At 37.0% G+C, this 26,148-nt stretch overlaps 1 protein-coding gene across 2 annotated transcripts in view; it reads right to left on the reverse strand.

The window, feature by feature from the left end:
• Nucleotides 1-26,148, reverse strand: part of LOC127879451 (furin-like protease kpc-1) — a 96,095-nt gene continuing 69,947 nt past the window's right edge. For both annotated transcript variants that reach the window (XM_052426289.1, XM_052426288.1), the window contains exons 10-22: nt 25,214-25,311; nt 23,808-23,940; nt 22,889-23,089; nt 21,812-21,939; nt 19,331-19,455; nt 14,540-14,625; nt 13,760-13,947; nt 10,681-10,815; nt 9,325-9,418; nt 8,860-8,969; nt 8,172-8,269; nt 4,844-5,018; nt 1-4,330 (exon numbers count right to left, since the gene is read on the reverse strand). In XM_052426289.1, coding sequence (XP_052282249.1) covers nt 4,113-4,330; nt 4,844-5,018; nt 8,172-8,269; nt 8,860-8,969; nt 9,325-9,418; nt 10,681-10,815; nt 13,760-13,947; nt 14,540-14,625; nt 19,331-19,455; nt 21,812-21,939; nt 22,889-23,089; nt 23,808-23,940; nt 25,214-25,311 — 1,789 coding nt within the window. In that variant the 3' untranslated portion in view covers nt 1-4,112. The remainder of the gene's footprint in view (nt 4,331-4,843; nt 5,019-8,171; nt 8,270-8,859; nt 8,970-9,324; nt 9,419-10,680; nt 10,816-13,759; nt 13,948-14,539; nt 14,626-19,330; nt 19,456-21,811; nt 21,940-22,888; nt 23,090-23,807; nt 23,941-25,213; nt 25,312-26,148) is intronic.

Genomic DNA, 26,148 nt, shown 5'->3' on the forward strand with positions numbered 1-26,148 from the left:
TTCTAAAAAATATACATTCTTTATTCAGTTGCATTTGTTGGTTAGTAAATCAACAAAACACATATAACAACGATAAACCAGTGTGCAAAAGAAATATACAGGTCATGTACAAAATTGGTGACAAATGTAAACACATAATTGGACATCTTTATTCTAAAACAAAAAATTCTATTTGTGTCTGAACATCATAAAACAAACAGAAACTTGTTGACTGTTATATGTTTTCCAAAAATTGAGATTTCACTTCAACACTTTTCACATATAAAAAGAATTGTCTTTAAAACCCCAGTTGCATGAAATACAATTAAAAAATCATTTTAGACCTTAAAATTCCTACTTACATTTCAAAACAAACGAATAGAATTTGGATTTCACGCTAAATCTTAAAGCATGATTAAAAAGGAATAGTGTATAAGAGAACAATCAGATATTATAAGGTGGCCTCAATGCTGGAATGTAGCCAGGCATGAAAGATCCATGTTGTGTTAAAATGGGTCTTAGGACATATCTTACAGAGTAACAAAATAAGCCTTATACACTCTGATGAGTTGTCATAAAGACCAATAATGAGACCTTGAAACCTTGCATGACTTTATAGCAAACATGGTAGCTTTTGACCAGAATGCGAGAATATGCAGGGTGGTCAAGAGCTAGTATGACTGAATATATGGCATAACACCCATCTTTTCTTGATGTAGATCATATGGTCCAAGAACATTGTCACCTATTTGGTATGCGCCAGCAAGTATTGTATCATGTTTGTTGTGCAGATTATGCATATAAACTTTACCCTTGATTTGTATCATGAATTGTCATTACATGTAGTCAGCAAAAAGTGGTGTGGAATTTACGCTTTAACTGATAGAAAACCTAAAAAGCTAACCCTACAAAGAATTCTGTGAATGGTATCATCTCAAAAGAATATCTATTAAAGTTTAATTACTACCAAATATAAAATTGATGTACACATGAAGTTAATAGGTTAAAACAATATACAAGTACAATGTATGGAGGAGAAGGCCATTTTTTAAAGATCATAAGAACCTAATGGTGGAGCCATATTAACAGTTTTAAGAGATGATATCACTGACATTAAGCTGAGTGTGATCAATCATGCAGTCAACATGGAACAAGATCTATGCACATAATATTAATACAGTGAGACTCGCAAAGAAATCAAATACTTGAAATACATTCATTGTGCACAATACGATTCAAACATACACTTCTAGAACCACATTCATTCCAATGGATTAACAAAGTATTCTTAAAACTAATTGTAGCAACTGTTGTCAGGAAATATATGCAATGTGTGATAAAGCCTTGCAACAAAATAAGGTTACCAGCACCTGTAACACATGAATAGGAACAAACATTTGAAAAATTCCACAGTAGCAAAACAATAGAAATCACCATACAAAAGGATACATCATACTTCAAGTTCATCACATTAAATCTATTTTCAAATCAATAAATTAATTTATATTTAACCATGTTACATGTTCTAATTAGAAACTGTCACAGGCCCAAACATTCATTAAAATAAAATCACATAATTTTTCCACTGTACATGTATACTAAAAAAACACATCATTTGTTCACATAATTCTTATTTTTGATCATATGCAGACAGGCAATATATTATATTATATCTGTAGTTGTACAGTAAAGTTCTACCAATACTGTTAAATTTCCATCACAGATTCAGATAATTGTTCTTTCAGGCAGTCCCAAAGCCCTTGAGCATGTCGCATTGATCAGTTATTTTGTTGATGAATATCATTGAAATGAGAAAAGCCATACAGCTAAGTGTTGAGTATAAACCAACTACATGTACACTTTCATGCAAATTTTACCATTCACACATATGATGGTAAGATGAGGTTAACTTTATTTGATTTAATGTTCAATGTAATAAATCCTACTATGACTCGTATAATTATACATTATACGGTGAACATAACATCAGGGTTTCATAATCCTATAAACAAATGAACTTGTTTATTGTCAATCTTTAAAAACAATTCTAAGTGCACTGGTATGTTTTCACATTTACACTACATTTGTATAGGCTTTAGAATAGCAAATCAAGCACAAAAACATTAATATAAAAACATGTGTGTGATATTATCGACAAAGAAAAGTGAACTGCTATATGATGCAACATATATGCTAATTGCTTGGATTAAACATTTCAAATTATTGAGCATTTGTTGCTTTAGCTTATATCGAATCATGCAATATCATAAATTTCAGCAAGAATATATTACAGGAAACAATTTCGGCAACATATATTATCGATTTGATAGAAAAAAGGCCACATCATAGCACTTTTCACCTAAGAAACCCCACACTGTCAACCATTTAATCCTAATGCAGAATAGCTATCAAACACACACACCAATCACACAGGAAATAATGACATTTGGATGTACAAATCAGTAATTTGAACAATCTATAAAACAAGTAAAATTTAAGTTATGCACACATTTCATGCAAACATCCACCTGCATTGCATATAAACCAATTACACACAATCAACATAAAAATAATTAAATAACTATGGTTTTAACTGTTTATATATTTAAACAAATAAAATCCTTAACAATTATCAAGCACAACCAAGCATTCAACACATAGGATCACGTTTTGGAAAAGGCAAGTAAGTTTTAAAACTCTAATTTCATTGAATTCAGAAACTTAAAATCACAAAAATATGTATAAATCCCTACTTACAGCTTTTATTAAGAAATTGTCTAATTCTTCAAGGTGTTATGGATCAGCATATGTATATGTTTAAACACTCTATTGAACTAATAGATCATTGGCCAGAAATGTAAGATTCCAAAAACAAAGCACAGAATATTCTTAAGAATTCTGCTGTAATGATTAAAACAACTCTGTAGACTAATTTTAATTTGAGCTATTTAATATGAAACATATTTTTATTAAATGTTTTTCCTTCCAAACGCATACACATTATAACATATAATGTAACAACATCATGTATTATTCCCAACACTGTATGACATTCCAGACTTTTATCAGTGAAAAACCAAAACATAATTAGAACCTGGCATTAGAGCAACATGTAGCAAGAGAGTTTGAAGGTATGCCCCCTTGTTTCATTGGCACTGTGGCACAAGACAAACATATTTTGATACATTTTGAAAGGCATGGTTTTGTAACTAGACATGTGTCTGTAACACACATATGCCCCCACATTCCACTTTTGTCTAAAAACTCTGCTAATATTGACAAATACACAAAAACAACCAAGTGTATAAATTCACATGTTGATTAACCCTTTGCATGCTGGGAAATTTGTCATCTGCTAAAATGTTGTCTGCTGAATTTCTAAAATTAGCATTTTCTTTCCAAGAATACTATCAGAAAAGCAAACAGTTTGGATCCTGATGAGACGCCACGTTCTGAGGTGTCTTATCTGGATTCAAACTGTTTGCAAAGGCCTTCAAAATTCGGTTCCAGCACTGAAAGAGTTAATATGAATATAAAGTGTCATCACTCTAGAAAAAACTCTTCAGTATAACACGGCAAACAAGCCAAAATTTTCATGTTATGGAGAAAAAAGAGATCCACAAAAATAACCAGGTATGCAAGTGTGCATGTTGATTAATATGTTTTGTAAAGTTTCATCACCCAAGCAGACATTTTTTAAAGCAAAAAGAACAAAAATGTCAGTTTTAACAGAAAATGGTCATGTGAAAAAAACAACTAAACCAATAGACCCAGGTGACCAAGCTCATTATTATGTTGCTGAAAATGATCGTAAAAAATTCATCACGTCAGCTGAAATTCTTTTTTACTTATGTTTGACAGAAAAATTAGACGGACTGACAGACAAGGGCAAATCGATATGCTTTCTCTGCTTCCCAAGAGGAAAGAAAAGTTCTATCACTAACCATAATATATGGTTAAATCAATTTATTTCACAAGGTCAAAATTATCTTCATGCAAATCACCAGATTTGTGTGGCGTTAAAAGAATTCTTCATATCTTAATGATTAATGCAAAAAAGAACATTCAAACCATAAAATCCATGAAGATCAGAACAGACCATGAGAAATAAACTGATTTTAAAAGCATAGTTATTAAAATTCTACATTTTCTTCGCCATTGGGAAGTTTATCGTATCTGATGTTGCTGTGGCTGGTTTTGTTCCTTCGACAGCCCACCCAAACGGCAATAAAAACGATGATGGAGAGGCACGAAATGACAATCACGAGCAGGACAATGATGAGAGTGGCAACGCTGAACAACTCACTGGCCTGGTTTGAGACAGGCGGCGGAGTGGCTACATCACATTTACCTGCAATCACAGTAAATAAGCCTCGTACAAGGGAAAACAGGGCTTAATGCATGTGCGTTAAGTGTCAATCTAAATTAGCCTGTCCTCTCTGCACAGGCTAATCAGGGATGACACTTTCAGCTTTTATGGTTTTTTGGTTTGGGTGAAGTCTCTTCTTAGGGAAAATTCAGTGTAGGCGGAAAGTATTGTCGCTGATTAGCCTGTGAGGATTGCACATGCTTATCTGGGACAAAACATTACACAGGCTTTATGCCCCATTTTCACAGAGCAAGGCTCAATTGCAATTTACATGAAATTACAACACATCATTAACATGTTAAGGCAGTCAAACCACATTTCACTGGAAATAAATTTAAAAGAGATACCAGCTACATTTTAACACATTACTGGGGGTTGAGCAGAAACATCAAAAGTAGCTTTGAAATCATGTTGATATTAAAATCAAGATTGTAAAACAAACTTGTATGAAAGAAAGAATTAAAGATAGCGTTCACTGAAAATGACTACACTCACCCTCCTCAATACATTTGCAGCAGTCTGTTTTGCCTGCCTGCCACTCTATATCGGAGCAGCAGATGACGCACTTCCTCTGCAGACTGTTGTAGCCGTACGGGGACTCACATGCGATGCAATCTGTGCGGCTGGGGCCAATACATGCGCGACAATTTGGGCTGCACGATTTACAGGACTGCAGAGAGAGGATAAACTTTTCGCTAAGTTCAAACCGAATTTGACTAGTTTGTATAACCATTCTTGAGGTGATGGAGACTCCCTGGAGTCAGTTACAATGGTAGAACCAGTACTTGGATCGAGTCATATTTAAATAATGCTTTCTTCATTAACCCATGATTAAGATTGTGGTCATCTTTAATTTATGGATGATACATTCTAATATGGCAACTTCTATGTTAATATAATGGTCAAGATTTCATTACAAAAAGAAATTTTTAATTAGTCTGATATAACAAATTCTTAATTTTTTCCGAGCTTAATATTGTAAATTGAAAACAAGACTTCAAAAACCTGTGCCTTACTCAATTGTTTTTTTTGCAAGTTATACAAATTTACCTGTCAATAATGTCTACAAAAATAATGCCCCTAGTTCCAAGATAATTTTCACATGTAAAACAAAATGACTGTGATAAAAATATCAACGTTTAGAACAAACAAGCAAATTCGTTGAATTGATATCCCCCGCCAATATGCTTCTGGACACAAAAGTGTTATATTTGACACTCAAAAAAGCATTTTTTCAAGATACAAAGGGCCATAACTCCGTTATTAACAGATGGTGTACAATGCCATTTGGCATGCATCATACTCTTATTCATATATATATACTCATACCAAGTTTTAATGAAATCTGCCAAAGCACATTCAAGAAACGGCTCCCGACACACACAAAAAGCATTTTTTCAAGATACAAAGGGCCATAACTCCATTATTAACAGATGGTGTACAATGCCATTTGGCGTGCATCATCCTCTTATTCATATATATATAATCATACCAAGTTTCAATGAAATCCGCCAAAGCACTTCTAAGATATGGCTCCAGACGGACGGATAGACGGAGGGGCGGAAAGACGGACGGAAAACGCCAAAACAATATCCCTCCGCCTATGGCGGGGAATAAAAAAGAGCTAGTTACTTGCTTCCCTTATTTACCAATTATTAATTTCCATTATTGTTTGGGCATGTTGTAAAAAAAGGCCATGGGGTTAGTTGTCAGAATGTGGATCACTAGAAATAATTTGTGTATTATCCACAGGAAAAATGCATTTTTAAGAAAACAGTGTCTGTCAAACCTGCTAGAAAATGTAACCGATTAACCTATTGTTTGGTAGGTTGAATCTTCAACCTGTTGTATCCCTAGTAAAAACAACCATATGCAATAAAGTTAAACAAGAGCACCGCATAACGGGTGCCACGCTTGGCTGCGAAAGCTTGTCAGAATTTTTTATTTTTTTTAGAGGTCACAGTGACCTTGACCTTTTACCTAGTGACCCAAAAATGGGTGTGGCGTGTAGAACTCATCAAGGTGCATCTACATATGAAGTTTCAAAGTTGTAGGTAGAAGCACTTTGATTTTAGAGCCTATGTTAAAGTTTTATATTAGAGGTCACAGTGACCTTGACCTTTGACCTAGTGACTCAAAAATGGGTGTGGCGTGTAGAACTCATCAAGATGCATCTACATATTTAGTTTCAAAGTTGTAGGTGGAAGCACTTTGACTTTAGAGCCTAAGTTAAAGTTTTATATTAGAGGTCACAGTGACCTTTGACCTAGTGACCTAAAAATGGGTGTGGCGTGTAGAACTCATCAAGGTGCATCTACATATGAAGTTTCAAAGTTGTAAGTGGAAGCACTTTGATTTTAGAGCCAATGTTAAGGTTTTAGCACGACGCCTACGGTGGACGGCTGATGACGAGCTGGCTATGACAATACCTCGGGGTTTTCTCCGAAAACAGCCGAGCTAATAAATCATAGGTTGTGAAATAAACTATTGTTTATCCAAAAAGTTACACAGAAACAATATTTTTAAATGAGAATGTTTCCCGCAGAATGAATAGCCATAGATTTGATATCAGAAATTGTTCAATAAATCCTATTTCACATCTTGCTACACGTTTTGGATCCACCGACAATGATTGCACTCTATCAGATTTCTCTTTTGTACCTATTGATGTTGTTCTAAACAATCTAGCCCATTTATGCAAAGAAACATATTGGATACATAAATTAAAAACTATGATTCCAAACGGTCTAAATAATAAACTGCTTTGACATATAGAACATAAACATAATTTACATATGTTTATCTATTACTATGTTATTTTATAAATAGAGGATATTTGTTGGATTCGATGGAATATCGATTTTATTTCACGGGTGATCATATAAAATATATATTTTTTATGATCACGAGTGAATTAAAATCAATATTCCATCGAATCCAACAAATTTTATTTTATGCTTTTTCACCGTTTATTTACATTGTAAAAGAGTTTAACTGGATAATGTCGCTGGATTCATGACGTAATTTCGTTGAAAAAATGACGTCATTTCACAGTAAAACAGTGAAAAATATCGTATACAGTATTTTTCACTGTTATTTGTCACTGTTCAAAACAGTGAAATACCAGTTTTAATTCACTGATATTTCTCTATAAACCACCGGAAAGCATAAAATAAATAATATTATTACTAATAGGCTGTTGTATCATCACTGATCCATCTTTGTATTATGTATTATGTAATATATATAGGATCTTGCATGAGTGGTCATTTGGTATTGAATTTAATAAACAAGTCATCTAAATAAAGATAAATACGAGGCTTGCCGAATTTTTATCTTTATTTAGATGATAAATTTAATAAATTCAATGCAAAATGACCACGAATCTAAGATTCTATTTATAACATGACCAACAAATTTTCTTGTTATTTATGCTCTTTTCACCGTTTATTCACATTGTAAAAGAGTTTAACTGAAGAAATTTGCTGGAATAATGATGAAATAGTGTAATAACACTTGTGTAATTAACAAAATTGAGCATTACGTTATTTCACTCTTGAAGCGTATGCCATGTTATAATATGTACTATATATATTTTTCCGTCAAACGACGTTACATTATTGTATGACGTTTGACGTCACTTCCTTGGCATTTGTTTATATTGATGTACTACTGATGAAGGCTATGGCTGAAACATGTTTGGTACTTGTTAATTTTTAATAAACAAAAGTGACGTGTTTGTACTATTTATTTAATTTTATTGATGAACCCTTGCAAACAAAATTCAATCAAACCAATTTTCTAGTCAAATATATCCACCTACCATAGCATTCCATTGGAAGTAGGTACCGTCTGGACAATTGTTCTGCTGTACACATACCCCATTCACGTAGTTGAAACCCTCTGGGCACACATTACACTCTGAAAAGTGGATGTCAAGAACTAAGTATGAAGTATTAGTAGTGGGGCAGTTATTCCCAATAAACAAACCCTTTTCCACTTAGAAGCAAAGTGAAAATGGCTATGTGCTATGTGCAAACAGCATAAAACCAGAACAGCCTGCGAGTAACTGGCAGCTGTTCAGGTTTCATGCTGTTTGCTGCTCATCAGTATCTAAGGGTTGGAAATGAAGCCTTTAACATGTGAATCTAGTAAGAAAGGTCTTTAATAAAATGTAACTTTCTAAGGGACAACAAATGCTTCAAAATACATACTGTATCTAAGTGGTAAAGGGTTAATAATATTCAACTCACAAGTCTGCTTGTGCAATCTTTAAAGTTGAGGGGAAAAAAAGAATTGTGCTATATACAATACACTGAGACATATCCATTACCCACACCAGGGGGTTTGGGGTCAGTAGCCCCCCAATACTAAGGAAATATATAGGATAATAAGGATTATTAGGTGTTGCGTAAGGTGTTAGGTGTTAAGTGTTTGGTGTTATGAGTTGCGTACCGGTTAAGTGCAATTGCCCTGTTTTCTTTTGAAGTCTTAACAAACATAATACTCACTATCACCACAGTGTTGACATTGTTGAAAAATAAACTTTGAGCTGTAGTTGACATGGAATGGAAGAAAACCACTGGCACAACTGTTGACACAGCTTCCATTCTGTAAATAACTGAAAAGGGGCAAACTATATGGCTGAAAAAGTTATATTACATTTGCAGTCATATAGGCAATGATATGTTTTAATGTATGTGACACTTTTTATAGAGAATTTTGAAATGTCTAGGGTTTGGACCAGCAAAACAATGACAATCAATTATAAGATTCAATAAAGTGAGACATGCAGCAAACAAAGTTTTACTCTACATCCTTTTCAATCCCACAAAAGGGAAATCAACTAGGTTTTCTCAATATTCTTACAACTTACCTCCCTTATCACAGCAGGTAAGTCTGTATCTCTAGCCTTCCTTCCTACCCATCACTAACAATGCCTTAAAGGGCCACAACTCTGTATTCTCTATACTTACCTCCCTTTATCACAGCAAGTACAGTTGGTGGCACTTGAGCAGCTGAAGCATCCAGCAGGGCAGGCCAGGCAGCCAGTATCAGTGAGGTATTCACCTGCAAACACCACAGTATTCCTCAGTAAGGGTGCACAGTTAATGTAAGGGACATTACTATGCTAGATATAAGCCAACTGTGTAGTGTTGTTCAAGATTAGCCTGTGCAGTCGGCACAGGCATCTCAGAGACAACACTTTAAGCTTGTATGGTATATTTTATTTACAGGAAGTATCTTCATAGCATAATGCAGTATAAAAGTGTCATCTCTGATTAGCCTGTGCAGACTGTGCAGGCTAACCTAGCAGAAACTTAAGACACATGGATTAAGCCATATTTTCCCAAAGCAACGCTCATACACATTATGTATAGTTTCTAAGCTTATTTCATGAAGCTGTTTTAATTAAGCAGTCCACAACTTATTTATAAAATAATTTCCAGTTGAATTATATGTAGTACACGACAATTATAAAGTTGTTCATAATCCTTACATTAATATGAGTGTTACTAATACTCACTACTGGCATGTTATGTATTATTAATTGGCTGAGATGCCCATTTCAAAGTCTGAATAACTGCCTGATAAAACGAATACAACCATTCTTAGGCCTTGCACCAGTAATGCTAACATGCAACATTAAACCAATCATAATCAAGTCATGATAGTCACTATCTACTGCAACTATTTAAATATCGGACTGAGCCAAAGACTGAGAATTTTTATTGTCAGAGGGCATAATAACATTGGATGCATTGCCAACTATATGGTGCCTAGTAGATGTTAAGAATGTGGCATTCCTGGGTGCACAGACATAACATTTCAATATTGGATTGGGCCTGAGGTTTAAACTGTTCACTGACACCAGGCTTAATGGTATCAAACCATGTTCTGGGAACACTGGGCTTAATAAATGTGCGTAAAGTGTAGTCTGCCTGTCCACAATGGCCTGGGAAAACTGGGCTTAATAACTGTGCGTAAAGTGTAGTCTGCCTGTCCACAATGGCCTTGGAAAACTGATCTTAATAAATGTGCGTAAAGCGTAGTCTGCCTGTCCACAATGGCAATTTGGGGACAATACTAAAGTGTAGTCTGCCTGTCCACAATGGCAAAATGGGGACAACACTTTATAAATAATGGATTTTCATTTATAAAGAGACATTAAACGAATAACAAATACATACAAGTGGAAAGTGTTGTCCATGATTAGACTGTGTATACTTGACAGGCTAATCTGGGACGACACTTAAAACACATGCATTAAGCCCAGTATTACCAGAACGAGGCTTAAATGTATAGTGGACTGTACGATGTCTATACGGTACCTGCAGGGCATTCCTTGACGGTCTCACAGGTGTCCTTGACCAGGCTCTCCCCCTCTCTGCAGGAAGTACACTTGCTGTGCTCCACGCACTCCGCACACTTACCACTGCATACACGGCAATGGTGATTGTCATTATCTGTGAGGTAGTGGTAAAGATGAGCAATTGGGAGGAAAAAGTGGTGATGGTCATGGATGTTATCAGTTTGGAGAACATGGTGAATGTGAGACAGTATTTGCAGTTTGAAAAATAACAAGAGACAAAATTGTCACAAAACCAGGTTTTCAAAAAAATATATTTATAACTAGAGCTTTCTCACAGACGTGACGTACAGTCAAACCTGAGAACAGCGGTCAGTCAAGGGAAATGACCAAAGTGACCGTTGTCCACAGGTGACCGTTGAATTCTGATCACAATTTTAAGATGGTTTGTCAGTTGGTAGTATTGCTACGTCATTACCCCACCCAGTCGTTTGCATACAGTGTAAAACAAAGGCTCATAAACTAAGCATAATAACAGAAATATCTTACGTGTGCACATTGAATAATACAGAATAATATCTTATAGATTGATTTAACTTCATATTGTTAAACTAAAGCAATGACTTAATCAACGCTGGTATAATTGTTTACTCATGCATTTCGTTCATTAAGTAAATAAAGCTTGTCACGTGCCGTTGACGTCATGCCCGTTCACGTTTAAAAAGCTCTTTTAAAGAAAGATCCGAAAATGTTATTTTCAAATCGATACTCAATGTTGTAAGTACAATGTACTAATTAGCTGTCATTTAATTAGCGATAATTACTTTAAACGTGTCACAAACTCTGACATATTTTCTTTTGAAGATACCCCCACAACTATCCCCGGAAAACAAAGCATCTCAACACCTTATTATTGGCTTACTCGCAGACAATTACCACTATCATACGCTTTAAACACAAAATAGACGGACAAATGATGTGCTGTGTTTTTTATTTTCGTGACTCGAGACGACTTACGTGTGACCGTTGATTTCAGGTCAAACATGATTTTCGGAGTGGAATATAGTGACCGTTGGCCGTTACTGACTCGTGACCGTTAAATTCAATTGTAATATAGAGTGTTTTTTGTTGGGGGGATTCCAGACCGACCGTTGTCTGCAGGTGACCGGTAAATTCAGGTGACCGTTAGGTCAGTTTCGACTGTATACTCCTACATGCTGCATTGACACAGAATATTTTGCATGCCGTCTTCACAAAACAAGAGAAGCTAATTTACGGCAATATTTAAGAATTATTATGCTATTATCATTTATGGCAATTTTGATTTTTGAACTCATGAATTCTTACGCATGACACACCGCCCAATGACTGTGAACAAAATTATTGTACAGAGCCATTTTAAAATCTCACAATGAATGACATAATTATGGCTTGAACAAGATCATTTATGGCCATTTTTGACCTTTCAACTCAAAGAGTGACCTTGACCTTGGAGATATCAAAGTAATTCTATCGCGCGACACACTGTCCAATAATGGTGAACAAATGTGCTAAATGATTTTAAAATCTCACAATGAACGACATAGTTATGGCCCGGACAAGATCATTTATGGCCATTTTTTACCTTTGAACTCAAAGTGTGACCTTGACCTTGGAGATATTGATGTAATTCTTTCGGGTGACACACCGCCCAATGATGGTGAACAAATGTGCCAAATGATTTTAAATTCTTACAATGAACGACATAGTTATGGTCCGGACAAGCTTTTTCCGCCCGCCCACCGAAATTCCCCAATCTAATAACCAGGTTTTTAACTGCGAAGGAATGGTGAAAACATGGGATCTTAAGAATTTTTTTTTGCTTTGATAATTAAATACAAATGGTGGGAACATAATGAAAAGGGTGAGAAAATAAAGAAGCGGTGACAACATGCTTCTTTATAAGAAACATAACCAGGTCATCATGCATATGGTAAACATAGTGAGGTAGAGTCAAAACTCGATGTAAATATGAAAGGCGGAAAATACATCTTTACATCGTTTTGGCAGTGTATTTTCATTAGGTGTATAGGTTACTTAAGGAGACAATGGCTGTTTCAAAATGGTATTTGTATACTTCAAATATGCATACATTGAGTTTTGCTTGTATAAATATGGGTTATAACTTGATAAGGCCTACCTGGATCATGTAAAAGTTGTTTCAAATTCAGATTGAAGAAAATAGCGCGGTGGACTTGGTTTAAATGCTAGTTAACTACAATGTGATGCATGTAACCTGAACACAATTATGTAAAGATCTAGCATCAACATAAAAGATAAGAGCAGAACAGCTATATGATTACCTGTGAAGTCATCAACAAATATTGAAGCAGAATAGTGCTTCTACATCTGCTTTTATGTGTGAATTGAGGGAGATCCAACAGCAGTGATTTTTTTGCTTTTATGTGTTACAGCCTGTGCCATTTGAATTGGGAAAATTAGCGTGATAAACCATGACATTGGGAAAAATAGCATGATAAACCATGAAATTGGGAAAAATTAAGCATTATAAATATGATTATAAGTAACAGAATTAAAATTGTTCTTAAGTGCATCTTTAGGGGTTTTTCTAGCCATTTTGGGAAAAGGAGTCTGGTCAAATTGGGATTGTTTTAATTGATAAAAGTGGCAAATTTGGATATTATTTATCAACAAAAAGAACTAAATGAAAGTTATATATTTTGCAGGATGTTTAAATAAAAAGTTGAGATCCAGAGTTTAGAAATCATAAGTCATAAGAGACTTCTTTCTTTAAAAAAAAACAACATTTGGATGTTGGGCTTTTGGGGGAAATTTTGGTCAGCTTTTTGGGAAAAAACTTTGATTTGTGCGATTGGGAAGCAGCCCAAAATCGGTGGTAATTTTTAGCAGAAAAAATTCACTGAACAGATTATACAAAAACTTACTTATTTTACTTCAACAAAAACAAAATGCACATTTTATTGTTTTACAGTGCTCGTGTATACCCATTTTAGTTATCCCATTTTTATTCACATTCATACATATTTGAAACAATGCCATGGACTTCAAACCCATCGGGAAAATCCAACACTTATACATACTTTTGAAGTATCCTTTCTCGCAGAACTTTTCACATGTTCCCTTGCCCTCCACAAACAGATATCCTGGCTTACACAGCAGACACATGACCTTGGAGGCAACAAGGGTGCATGTGAGGCACGTGTCATTGCACAGCTTGCACTCCACACCGTCTAGGTAGTAGTTGTTGGGGCAAGTACCCACGCACACACTGCAGTGGGGACGATATCCAATCAATATCATGAATCATTGGTTCTAGTGTCAAACCATTTGTTGAGAAATGGTTGGCTTTTTTGCGTTCACAGAAGGGTGAGATGAGGCATACAATCAATATTATCCCTTTACCACTTACATACTTATTTTGACGAATCTGTAGTCCCTTAGAAAGTTAATTGTAATAAGAGACCTTTCTTACTATATTTAAGTTTTAAATGCTTCATTTCCAGCCCTTATATACCGGTACTGCTGAGCAGCAAACAGTATAAAACCTTTTCAGACTGCAAGTTACTCGCAGGCTGTTCTGGTTTTATGCTGTTTGCACATAGCCACTTTCACTTTGCTTCTGAGTGGAAAAGGGTTATATCATCAAACCAGCTGTCATTCTCTGGATACTTTTGAAATGAACTAAAAGTGTAGTTATCTAGGTACTTTAGGTGGTTCAAATTCTAAAATAGATTTAATTATCTTAAATAATACTTTTAATAATTAATTATTCAAATTCAATATGCTTACTCCAGCAAATAACTTAAATGTGTATAGATGTTTATATGTATATAACTTCGATAAGTCTATCGAGGTCTTACCCAGTCTCCTTGACAACAAAGTTCTTGCATCTGTTACACTGGGACGGCCCTGGACCGGAACATCCCTCGTTACACTGACCATCACACTGAAAGGGGGAAATACAATCAGCCTCACTCTGGGAAAACGAGGCTTAATGCATGTGCATGTGCGCAAAGTATTGTCCTAGATTACCCTGTGCAGTCAGAACAGGCTAATCAGGGATGAATTTTTTTTACTCTTTTCATGTATTTTTTATTAAAATAAACTCTACTCTTAGTGAAAATCCAGTTAAGGCAAAAAGTGTTGTGCCTGATAAGCCTGTGCAAACTGCACAGGTCAATCAGGGATGATCTTTAAGGCGCATGCATTAAACCATGTTTTCCCACAGCTATAACAGTTACTATGAGAAACTGTTGACAATTCAACCTATGTTAAAGACAAGAGAGATAAAGACATATGAAATAGTTACACAAAAAAACAAAAACAAACTGCCTTGCAGTAAAATGACTCGACAACAGTTTTTTGCAATAAAAAAAACACACTAAAATATGAAGATACCATTATAATTATTACTGTAGAGTCTGTTAAATATTTCCAAAATCACTATTTAAAAGAATCAATGCAACGAATGAATAACTCAAGTTACAGATCATCAGTTAATGCTTAATGTCCAATTTCAAAATAATAAAAAAATTGCAAAAGAAATCAACACTTCTGATAAAAATTTCACCATCAGTCATGCATTCGACAAATTACCCAGGATTGATAAATGAATTACTAATTGTAGTATAAGCCTGTAGCTGCATTACAAGCATTTTACAAACATTGATTGTCCTCCGAAGACAGACAAATGAAGCACTGAAGACTAGTCTACAGGTTGATAAAAAACTTATAATAATTCCCAGAAATAACTCCGAGTAAGGGATTCGACAATAACCATCAACCCAACATGCGAAAACACAATATTGTAAGTTATTAGTCCATTTTTTCCTGTGTGTTTCGACAGCAATCCATAAGTTCAAACAGTTCTTGAGTAAACGATTTCTAATGTGAGTAATTCTACGTATTTTTGCACCTGAATTCTTAAAAAAAAATCAGTAACACTGCAAATAATATTCATGCTTATTAGATAGATCAGTTGTTTCTCCTTAAAGGCCAAACACCTGGGGGGACTCTCAGACCTGAATCAAATTACCAAAATATTAACACAAAGAAAAAAAAGAAAAAGCACATTTGTAATTAAATGCATGCCAGTGGAACCAAGACATCCGGTTACTAAAACTGTTAAAAGAAGTCAGTTACATTTCTTAAGTTGGGTCCTCATTCATTACTTGGTTGTTCATTCAAAAGATGGCACATTTTAAAACAAGGGAGCTCCATTCACCCTGCCACACAAAACCCACTAGCCTTATGGGTGGCTTTGATGAAATTAAGGATATATTTACCTGATCCTGGTGTGGCAACAAGAGATTGTTTTAAAGTGCGGTAGGGAGTTGAACACAAGAGCAAGAAAGGTGGTTTACTTTTACTTTCAACTAAAGCTGGTTTTAATTATTCTGAAGATTAATTTAAATAAAGAAAAAATCTGCAGTGTGTAATGGTTTTGATACTTTAACTGTTTGAACTACGCATTTCTGAATGGATACATAAAGTGGAAATTGGTACTGGATGAAAAGTCAGAAAATGTAAGAAAAAATTCCCAAATAATAAAATAAAAGTCACTGCTTAAATTTCATTAACGGATGTTATACTTTAAAATAAAAATGTTTTATTTCCTAATCAATATCTTACAGTAGACATAGCAATACAGAAAACCGATATTTCTAAAAACTTAAACAGTTCACATTTGTGTCTTAATATGTTTGTTCAAATGTCCCTTTAGATTTCAATGTAACATTTCCAGAAAGCTACATAAACGGCTTTTGTTCATTTCCATTGAACTGATGGTTGCTGCTTCCTGATTTTAACTTTTGTAGAAAGATTTCAAGAAATTCAATTGCATTCAGTTCTTTTGGCTGAAAGAGGAAAACAATAAAAGGTACAGTAAAATCAAAGGAAAGGGTATTGCGAATGTATATTTTCGCAAGAAATTTCTTAACCTTATTGTGATCAATGCCACATATTAAGGGCAATTACATTTATTATACCTTAAATCCTGTCATTACATACGGAATATTACGCTAGTCAATTGTTCCAAGAGTTTGTATCACTCGAGTGGCTTGTGTGATGACGTATCACACTAGAGGCCAAAATAACTTTTTAACACATAGTTTACTGCTTAAAAACACCAGGTCCGACATGTCCTTAAGGCCCGGTCACACCGCCAGAACTTTGCTTGAGCGTTCCTGTAGCGGTGAAAAACAATCATCACCGCTCGCTACCGTTCACGACCGTTAAACAGAAGTTGGCCACCGTTAAAGCAACGCCGTATACGCTCGGTCACCGCTGATGGTTCCTCCTACCGCTCAGAAAGTTTTGAGCTGCACAAAATATTACGAGCGGTGAGGAGCGGGCAATTTTCCGCTCCGACAAAGTTCACCACCGTTCCACCAACGCTCAGTCAAAGTTTGGCACCGCTAGACGCAAGTTCGTGGACGTTAGGGTCCGCAAGGCCAACGCAGAAATCTTGAATGCTGGACAACCGCTGCTTCGCCAGCTTTGCCAGGGCGGTGATTAAACGTTGCACAAACTTTGGTGGAGCGGTTGTAAGCGTTTTTCAAAAGGACACGGAATTGCTGGAACATCGTCGGGCGTTGAAGTAGCGATCCATTGCAGCGATGAACTTTGGTTTGGCGTTGGTATTGAGGTGTTGGAGCGGGACCAGAATTTGGCTATAAATACGGGGAGAAATGAGTCAGGAGTCCATTTTTAATCGAGCTACCGTTGAGTGCAGACCTCATTTTAATTTGCTCAGTTACAGTAAAAGTGTTCTACCATGGATGCTGTGGGACTTGTTGCGATTGGTGCACTAGTCCAGCAGCAGAATCAGAACCTCCTCAGATTGCAACAAGCTGTTGACAGAAGAAGAGAGAGAAGAAGAAGAGACAGAGTTGTGTGGGTCAGAAAGTGGATACTGAGAAGGCCTGAACATGGACTGTATCACAACCTGATGAGAAGTGAGCCTTTCATCACTTTATGAGGATGCCACCCCCCCCCCCCCCCCCCCCCCCCGATTGACCAAACAAGACACCAATTACCGACCAAGCCTGGAACCTGGTCTCAAAGTGGCAATCACCCTACGGCACCTGGCCTCTGGTAACACCTACAAAAACATGCAATACGCCTGGAAGGTTCCCCACAGCACCATCAGTGTGGTAGTTAGAGAAGTGGTAAATGTCATCATTGAGGAAAACACAGCTGAATTGTTGTTTTGCCCAACAACTGAACAAGGATGGAGAGACCTGGCTGACAAATGGTACCAGAGATGGAACTTTCCCCACACAGTTGGTGCCATTGATGGCAAGCACGTGGCATGTAAAGCTCCTCCTTACTCTGGCTCAGAATTCTACAGAATGCTTCCTCTCCATCTCCAGCCTTCCACTTCTTTTGTCTACGTGGCATAATGAACTTCAACTATTGACTTCTATCAAAAATTATCAGAACATCTATCAAAGCGATCCGTTTAGTTCCGTAGTCAGAAGCGGTTTGCCGCTATACCAACTTTAAACTCCCGCCGAGCCGACGCGCACATGCGAAGAACGCCGCTCTATCAACGCTCGCGTCACCGCTAAACCAACGCTTGCTACCGCTCGATACCGATAAACCAACGCTAAACCAACGCTGGCTTCAGCGGTGCACCGCTTTGGCAACACCCGTGTTGTCGATTTTTTCCACATTTTTGTGCGCGGTGACGAGCGTTGCCGAAATTCGGCCCCTCTTCATACCGTTCAAGGAACGCTCCAGCAAAGTTCTGGCGGTGTGACCTTTACAGAGTTTAGATAAACCTATTGTGTTTTGTCACAGGAATGACGTCACACGATGTACTACGTAATATATTTCGTAATAGGGTATGTAGGTCTCGTCATGTGACCACCGATATTTCTATTTTCGGTGCATGTAATGTGACGTCATTAAATGGGTCGAAGTAGTCCGGCTAGTATGGTAATACGGAATTGGAAACAGCGAGTAGCGTAATACGGGATTTTTTATTTCAACGATTGATACAACCTGTATTTTGTTAAAAGTTTTAAACATGTATATAATAAATATTGGGTTGGCACACTGACTCAATATACGCTCCGTGGTTGGCAAGGAGCCCATGAATGGCAATTAATAATATTTGCCAAAATTACTTTCAAATAGTATATACAAGTGTTAGTTGCATTTTTTTTAGTCTTTCACTTAAGTTCTTATTTTCTTTTTTGGGGGGATCTGCAAAATAAATAAAATGTAAAAAAAAAATATAAAAAATGGTTTCAAAAGTCATATCTTAAATGCAAGGTTTCATGTATCTAAAAACAATATTTGTATCCATTGCTGAGTGGATATGGTGTCCACCTTGCAACCACAAGGTAATGGGTTAAATCTGTACCATATGAGTGCTATTAAGATCTCTCACAAACACCAAGTACTGGTTCTACCAAGGATATTGACTCAAGACTAGGTAAGTTAGCCTCAGGCTTTTGATGCAATCAAGCTCAAATAAATATGTTTAAATTAAACTAAAGAGAACTTTTCAAGAGTATATTCATTTAGAAAATAACTTAGCAATACTTGACCAATATTTTGTTCAAGACCAGATGTAATGCCAAACAAGACTATTCAATCTTTGGGAAAAAAAGTTATTACTTATTGTGCATACTAATACATACCCCTGCAATGGTTGGTGTCAGCTTAGGTTTCTCTGTTTGACTGGGTGCCACCAAATTGACAGGGTTCTCCTCTGTTCCATGCAAAATGAGTGACCAGTCTATCAGGTCATTTGTGGTCTGGGAACCTAAAAAGTGAGAGATACCGGGTATTCTTTTTTCTCAATTTTATCAGTTTTGTATGCGCAAATATGTTAAAATAAGAATTTATTTGAAATATAACACGTCAGAACATAAGCAGAAAATATATCAAATATTAAAACAAATGAAATCTAATTTGATTATCATTCAAAATCTTTTATGTGCCGAATCGTCTAAAGAAAGCCTTCCTTTCCATAATCTGAAAGTTGATTCTCAATTTTAAGACACTAAACACATGCCAAAATCTAAATATATGGCAAAAAATAATTCTGTTCTCTCTTATAGTTTCTTGAAAACAAACAAGAAGAATATGGCTGCTCTGCATACTTCCATAAGACAACCAAATGTATGTGAGGGGTTGAATTGTAAAGTTGCAAACAAAGTGGTCACCCCAGACATTGCCATACAAGAATATACCACCAGCTTCAATGAGTGCATACAATAGCAGGTCAGTTTGCAGAGAAAACATGATTTATAATTTGCAATGTTGACCTCTCTTTCTGGCAGCCAATAAAGGGTTTGAATATCTTCCATAACATGTCATAATGCGTATTGGGAGTGGATGTAGGATGACCTTGAATGTGCATTGGGGATGGGTGTAAGATGACCTTGAATGTGTATTTGGGGTGGATGAAGGATGACCTTTGATGTGAATTGGGGGTGGGTGTAGGACCTTGAATGTGTATTGGGTGTGGGTGTAGGATGACCTTGAATGTGAATTGGGGATGGGTGTAGGATGACCTTGAATGTGTATTTGGGTGTGGGTGTAATATGACCTTGAGTGTGAATTAGGGATAGGTGCAGGATGACCTTGAATGTGAATTGGGTGTGGGTGTAGGATGACCTTGAATGTGTATTGGGTGTGGGTGAAGGATGACCTTGGATGTGTATTGGGTGTGGGTGTAAGATGACCTTGGATGTGTATTGGGTGTGGGTGTAGGATGACCTTGAATGTGTATTGGGTGTGGGTGTAGGATGACCTTGAATGTGTATTGGGGATGGGTGTAGGATGACCTCGAATGTGTATTGGTTGTGGGTGCAGGAAGACCTTGAATGTGTATTGGGGATGGGTGCAGGAAGACCTTGAATGTGTATTGGGTGTGGGTGTAGGATGACCTTGAATGTGTATTGGGTGTGGGTGTAAGATGACCTTGGATGTGTATTGGGTGTGGGTGCAGGATGACCTTGAATGTGTATTGGGTGTGGGTGTAGGATGACCTCGAATGTGTATTGGGTGTGAGTGTAGGATGACCAGGAATGTGTATTGGGTGTGGGTGTAGGATGACCTTGAATGTGTATTGGGTGTGGGTGCAGGAAGACCTTGAATGTGTATTGGGTGTGGGTGCAGGAAGACCTTGAATGAGTATTGGGTGTGGGTGTAGGATGACCTTGAATGTGTATTGGGGGTGGGTGCAGGAAGACCTTGAATGTGTATTGGGTGTGGGTGTAAGATGACCTTGGATGTGTATTGGGGGTGGGTGCAGGAAGACCTTGAATGTGTATTGGGTGTGGGTGTAAGATGACCTTGAATGTGTATTGGGGGTGGGTGCAGGAAGACCTTGAATGTGTATTGGGTGTGGGTGTAGGATGACCTTGAATGTGTATTGGGTGTGGGTGTAAGATGACCTTGGATGTGTATTGGGGGTGGGTGCAGGATGACCTTTAATGTGTATTGGGTGTGGGTGTAGGATGACCTCGAATGTGTATTGGGTGTGGGTGTAGGATGACCAGGAATGTGTATTGGGGATGGGTGTAGGATGACCTTGAATGTGTATTGGGGGTGGGTGCAGGAAGACCTTGAATGTGTATTGGGTGTGTGTGTAGGATGACCTTGAATGTGTATTGGGTGTGGGTGTAAGATGACCTTGGATGTGTATTGGGTGTGGGTGCAGGATGACCTTGAATGTGTATTGGGTGTGGGTGTAGGATAACCTCGAATGTGTATTGGGTGTGGGTGTAGGATGACCTTGAATGTGTATTGGGTGTGGGTGTAAGATGACCTTGGATGTGTATTGGGTGTGGGTGCAGGATGACCTTGAATGTGTATTGGGTGTGGGTGTAGGATGACCTCGAATGTGTATTGGGGGTGGGTGAAGGATGACCTTGAATGTGTATTGGGTGTGGGTGTAGGATGACCTCGAATGTGTATTGGATGTGGGTGCAGGAAGACCTAGAATTGTCAGTTTTGATTTGTTCAATATTTACTTACATTCAGTTTTATGACTGCTGTATATATTTCTGTAAGACGACCTAATATAAATTGTTGTGGATGGTAGAAAGGTTTATCCTAAAACATTTTCTGCAATGCTGACGTAAAGTTTATTACTGCTATACGCTACATACTTCCATAGGATGAGCCGATGTAGGCGTTGGGGTTGGATACCACCTCTATCTGCAGTTTCCACTGACCAGACGGGTTCTCTCCCCAGAAATGAACCGACAGAAACGCCCAGTCACTGAAACCCTTTGACCTGAACCATGAAGAAACATATAGAAATAATAAATGCTGTATCCTTTTCAGAAAATAATATAATTTTGTGAATACATTTAATAACAATTGTTAGTTCTTAAGCTAAACATTGCAATGTTCATTAGTACTAAAGACTTAAACCAAAAGATTTAATTGTTAATTAGTACTTAAAACAAAATTGTCCAGGTTACAAATGATTAGTTTTTTGTCCTCATCCAAGTTCTTTTATTTACATATATGATTTCAAATACTTCTGGAAAGAAATATTATTACAAATATAAGAGAGATTTTAAGTACTTGCTTTTGAAATAAGAGTTTTTGGTTTGTTTGTGATTGTTATCTTCATTGTCTTACCCTATAAGCAAAATACAACTTGTATTGCTACTTATCACATCTGTCAAAGCATAAGTAAAACTTTAAATGAACATCAGGCTCCCATTTCTAAACAGTTTTCAAGTCCCTTTTTCCAAGATCATCTTAAGCCAAATTTGCTTTTATAAATTTTCAAACCAAATTACTAAATGAGCAATCACTCAAATTCTCAAAATCGCAATACAAATTTCCTGCAATATTAATCAGAGACAAACCCACATCATATATTTGTGCATAATCAATTTAAACACATTTTTTCGAAAATGTACCAAAATGATGGACATTGCAGAAACCAATAAATCTAGCACATATGGATGAACAATTGCCATTGGAGGTGTTCATAAATTCACACAAATTAAGGCATGAGCGCTAAAAATGTGACCTCCGCAAAATAAGTGAATTTACAGATTACATATAATATTTTGACCTTATTGTGTGTCAGATAATCACTTAACTGATAAATTGCATCAAACATTAATATCAAGTGATAATTTTGACTCATGCAATAATAGACTTAAGCTGGTTGACATTTCAGAAAGGTTAAGAACCGTGGTCTAGGGTATTATGTCCAAGCCCACCTGTCACTGTCGTTAGGTCGCTGTGGAAGGATGGTAGATTTCGTCCCAGACGGAGAGGTGAGGTGGATGACAATATCACCACGGCGCTTGCTCTTTAGGGTGATCTTTGCCTGGACATGTTCCAGGAAGTTTACAGCATCGGAAGTGCCAGCGCACGCGTTAGTGTTCAACACTTCCTCATATCCTGTATCCGGTATGAGTCTGCAGACAGAAAGTCACATTCACCTATTTCAAAATATGCCAGTTTTAAGAGTGTGTTAAGACACTCTTTTCTGAGTTGGAATTCATCATACGCGCAAATAAAAGTAGATTTTGCTTTATCATCACAGATGGTTAGAGGATCTATGTTAACCCTTTACCACTAAGATTGTATTTTGACGTGTTTGTAGTCCCATAGAAAGTTAAATTTAATTAAATACCTCTCTTACTAAAAACAAGTTTTAAAGGCATCATTTCCGACCCTTAGATACTGATGAGCATCAAAAACAGCATAAAATCTGAACAGTCTGCGAGTGACTCACAGGCTGTTTTGTTTTTTATGCTGTTCGCAAAAGCCATTTTCAATTTGCTTCTTATGGGAGAATGGGTTAATCACAGCCAGCAGAATATGATAAAAGGATTAAGCTATAACCTTTGGCAAATGTATGAGCCTCACCCTTGGTAAACAGGGCTCAATGCATGATGCATACTGCACAGGCTAATCAGGGACGACACTTTCTGCATAAACTCGCCTTTTGCTAAGAAGAGACTTCCTTAAAACGAAAAATAGCATAAAGGCGGAAAGTGTCGTCCCTACTAAGCTTGTGCGGACCACACAGGCTATATCCTGTAACATTACTTTAAGCACATGCACACAAACCCCTTTTGCCTCAGCAAGAATATTGTATATTGAGACTTTTTACTACTCCACTCAACTCACACTTTTGCCTTGTCTGCTCTTGCATTCTCAGACTGGATGGTGCAGATATGCTGGGCAGGAATGTTGGTCCACTTCTCCGCCAGGTTCACCATTTCTGTAGCGTCCATCAGGCCATAGCCATAGCGCAGGCTCACTGTGCATGCAACATAGAGGACACTTTAGAACAGGTTCTGGTAATGAAACATGTGTGAATACAATTGATAAATGCTGTACATTAATATCAAGAAAAAATAAGAGCACCGCCTTGCGGGTGCAGACAGCTCATCTATTTTCTTTTTAAAGGTGAAGGGACTCTCATTTTCAATCACAAAGGAGGGAGGGGTGGAGTGAAGAGGGGTGTATAGTGTGGGGGCGTGGACATTTATGATTCTTGGGGGATTCTTGGGTGCAATGGTTGGACGGTATTTCAAACATAAAATAATAAAAATAAATATTTGTTTTTTAACTGTTTAAAAAAAAATAATTTGGGGGGGTGGGGTGGGGGGGGGGGTTAGTGTGAGGGTGTGGTGGTCATTTGTGAGATGATCTTAAAAAAAATAAATAATTTAGGGGTATTCTTGGGTGTGATGGTTGGACGGTATTTCAAACATAACATAATAAAAATAAATATTTGTGTTTTTTAACCGTTAAAAAAAAAAATTGGGGGGGGGGTTGCGGGGGGGGGGGGGGGGTTATAGTATAGTGTGAGGGTGTGGTGGTACTTTGTGAGATGATCTTACAAACAAAAAAAAATTTGGGGGGGGGGGGGGGTATTCTTGGGTGCGATGGTTGGACAGTATTTCAAACATAAAATAATAAAAATAAATTTTTGTGTTTTTTAACCGTTTCAAAAAAAAAAAATTGGGGGGGGTGGGGTGGGGGGTTTAGTATAGTGTGAGGGTGTGGTGGTCATTTGTGAGTTGATCTTAAAAAAAAAAAAACGCCGACGCCAAGGTGATGACAATAGCTCATAATATTTTTTCAAAAAATAGATGAGCTAAAAACAAGAGATGTGTTTGTCAGAAACACAATGCCCCCTATTTCGCTGCTTGGAAGCCATATATTTGACCTTTGACCTTGAAGGATGACCTTGAACTTGACTTTTCACCACTCAAAATGTGCAGCTCCATTAGATACACATGCATGCCAAATATCAAGTTGCTATCTTCAATATTGCAAAAGTTATGACCAAGGTTAAAGTTTTGGGACACGCACATACAATGACAGACAGACAGGACGGGATCGACCGGACCGGACAGACAGACAGACAGACAGACAGACTGACGGACAGACAGACAGACAGACCAACCAAAAACAATAAACCCCCGATCATTCGATCCAGGGGCATACAAATGTACAGTATATATAAATTAAACCCCATTTCCCCAGAGCAAGGCTCATCCATATTGTCACTAAGAAACATGAACCTTTGCGTCCCACTCCGTTTGTGATCCAGTCCCCGTCCGGAAGGGGTCGGGCCGTCATCAGTGTGATGTACTGAACATCTCTCCAAGTCAAACCAGGGCTGCAGGAGTAACAAAGGTGGTATAGAGCATCACTGTCATAACAGAAACAGTGATCAACATCATTAACTCTTTCAGTGCTGGAACCAAATTTGAAGGCCTTTGCAAACAGTTTGGATCCAGATGAGACGCCACAGAACATGGCATCTCATCAGGATCCAAACTGTTTGCTATTCTGATAGAATTCTGTGAAAAAAAATGAAGAAAATGCTAATTTTAAAACTTCAGCAGACAACATTTTAGCAGACGACAAATTTCCCAGCATGCAAAGGGTTAATGTTATCATCCTCATTACCACTATCCAACTTATCATCATCCTCATTATAATTGTCATCCTTCTTATATCCCTTAACTTTTTCCTCATCTTCATCATTATAATCATTATTATATTCTCCTCCATATCATCATTGTTATCATCATCAGCAGCAGTATCAAAACATCTGACAGCTTTCAATGATTATTATTTTAATAAAAACTTTAGTTTAAGTCACATATATCTAATATATGAATATATTTCCTGTGAGGTATACCAGTATTTTATCAAAATATCAACAAAAAGCCTCATTCTCGGAAAACTGTGCTAAATGTATGTGCGTAAAGTTTCATCCCAGATAAGCCTGTGCAGTAGGCACAGGCTAATCAGGGATGACACTTTTTGGCCAAACTGAATTTCTGTTTAAAATAAACTTCCTTTAAACAAAAACATCCAATAAAAGTGGAAAGTGTTTTCCATGATAAGTCTGTGTTTACTGTACAAGCTTATTCTGGATGACACTTTATGCACATGCATTAAGCCCAGTTTTCCCAGAACAAGGCTCTGAACATCAACTGCAGTTGCG

The sequence above is a fragment of the Dreissena polymorpha genome, chromosome 4 (assembly GCF_020536995.1).
Source record: "Dreissena polymorpha isolate Duluth1 chromosome 4, UMN_Dpol_1.0, whole genome shotgun sequence".
Taxonomy (NCBI): Eukaryota; Metazoa; Mollusca; class Bivalvia; order Myida; family Dreissenidae; genus Dreissena; species Dreissena polymorpha.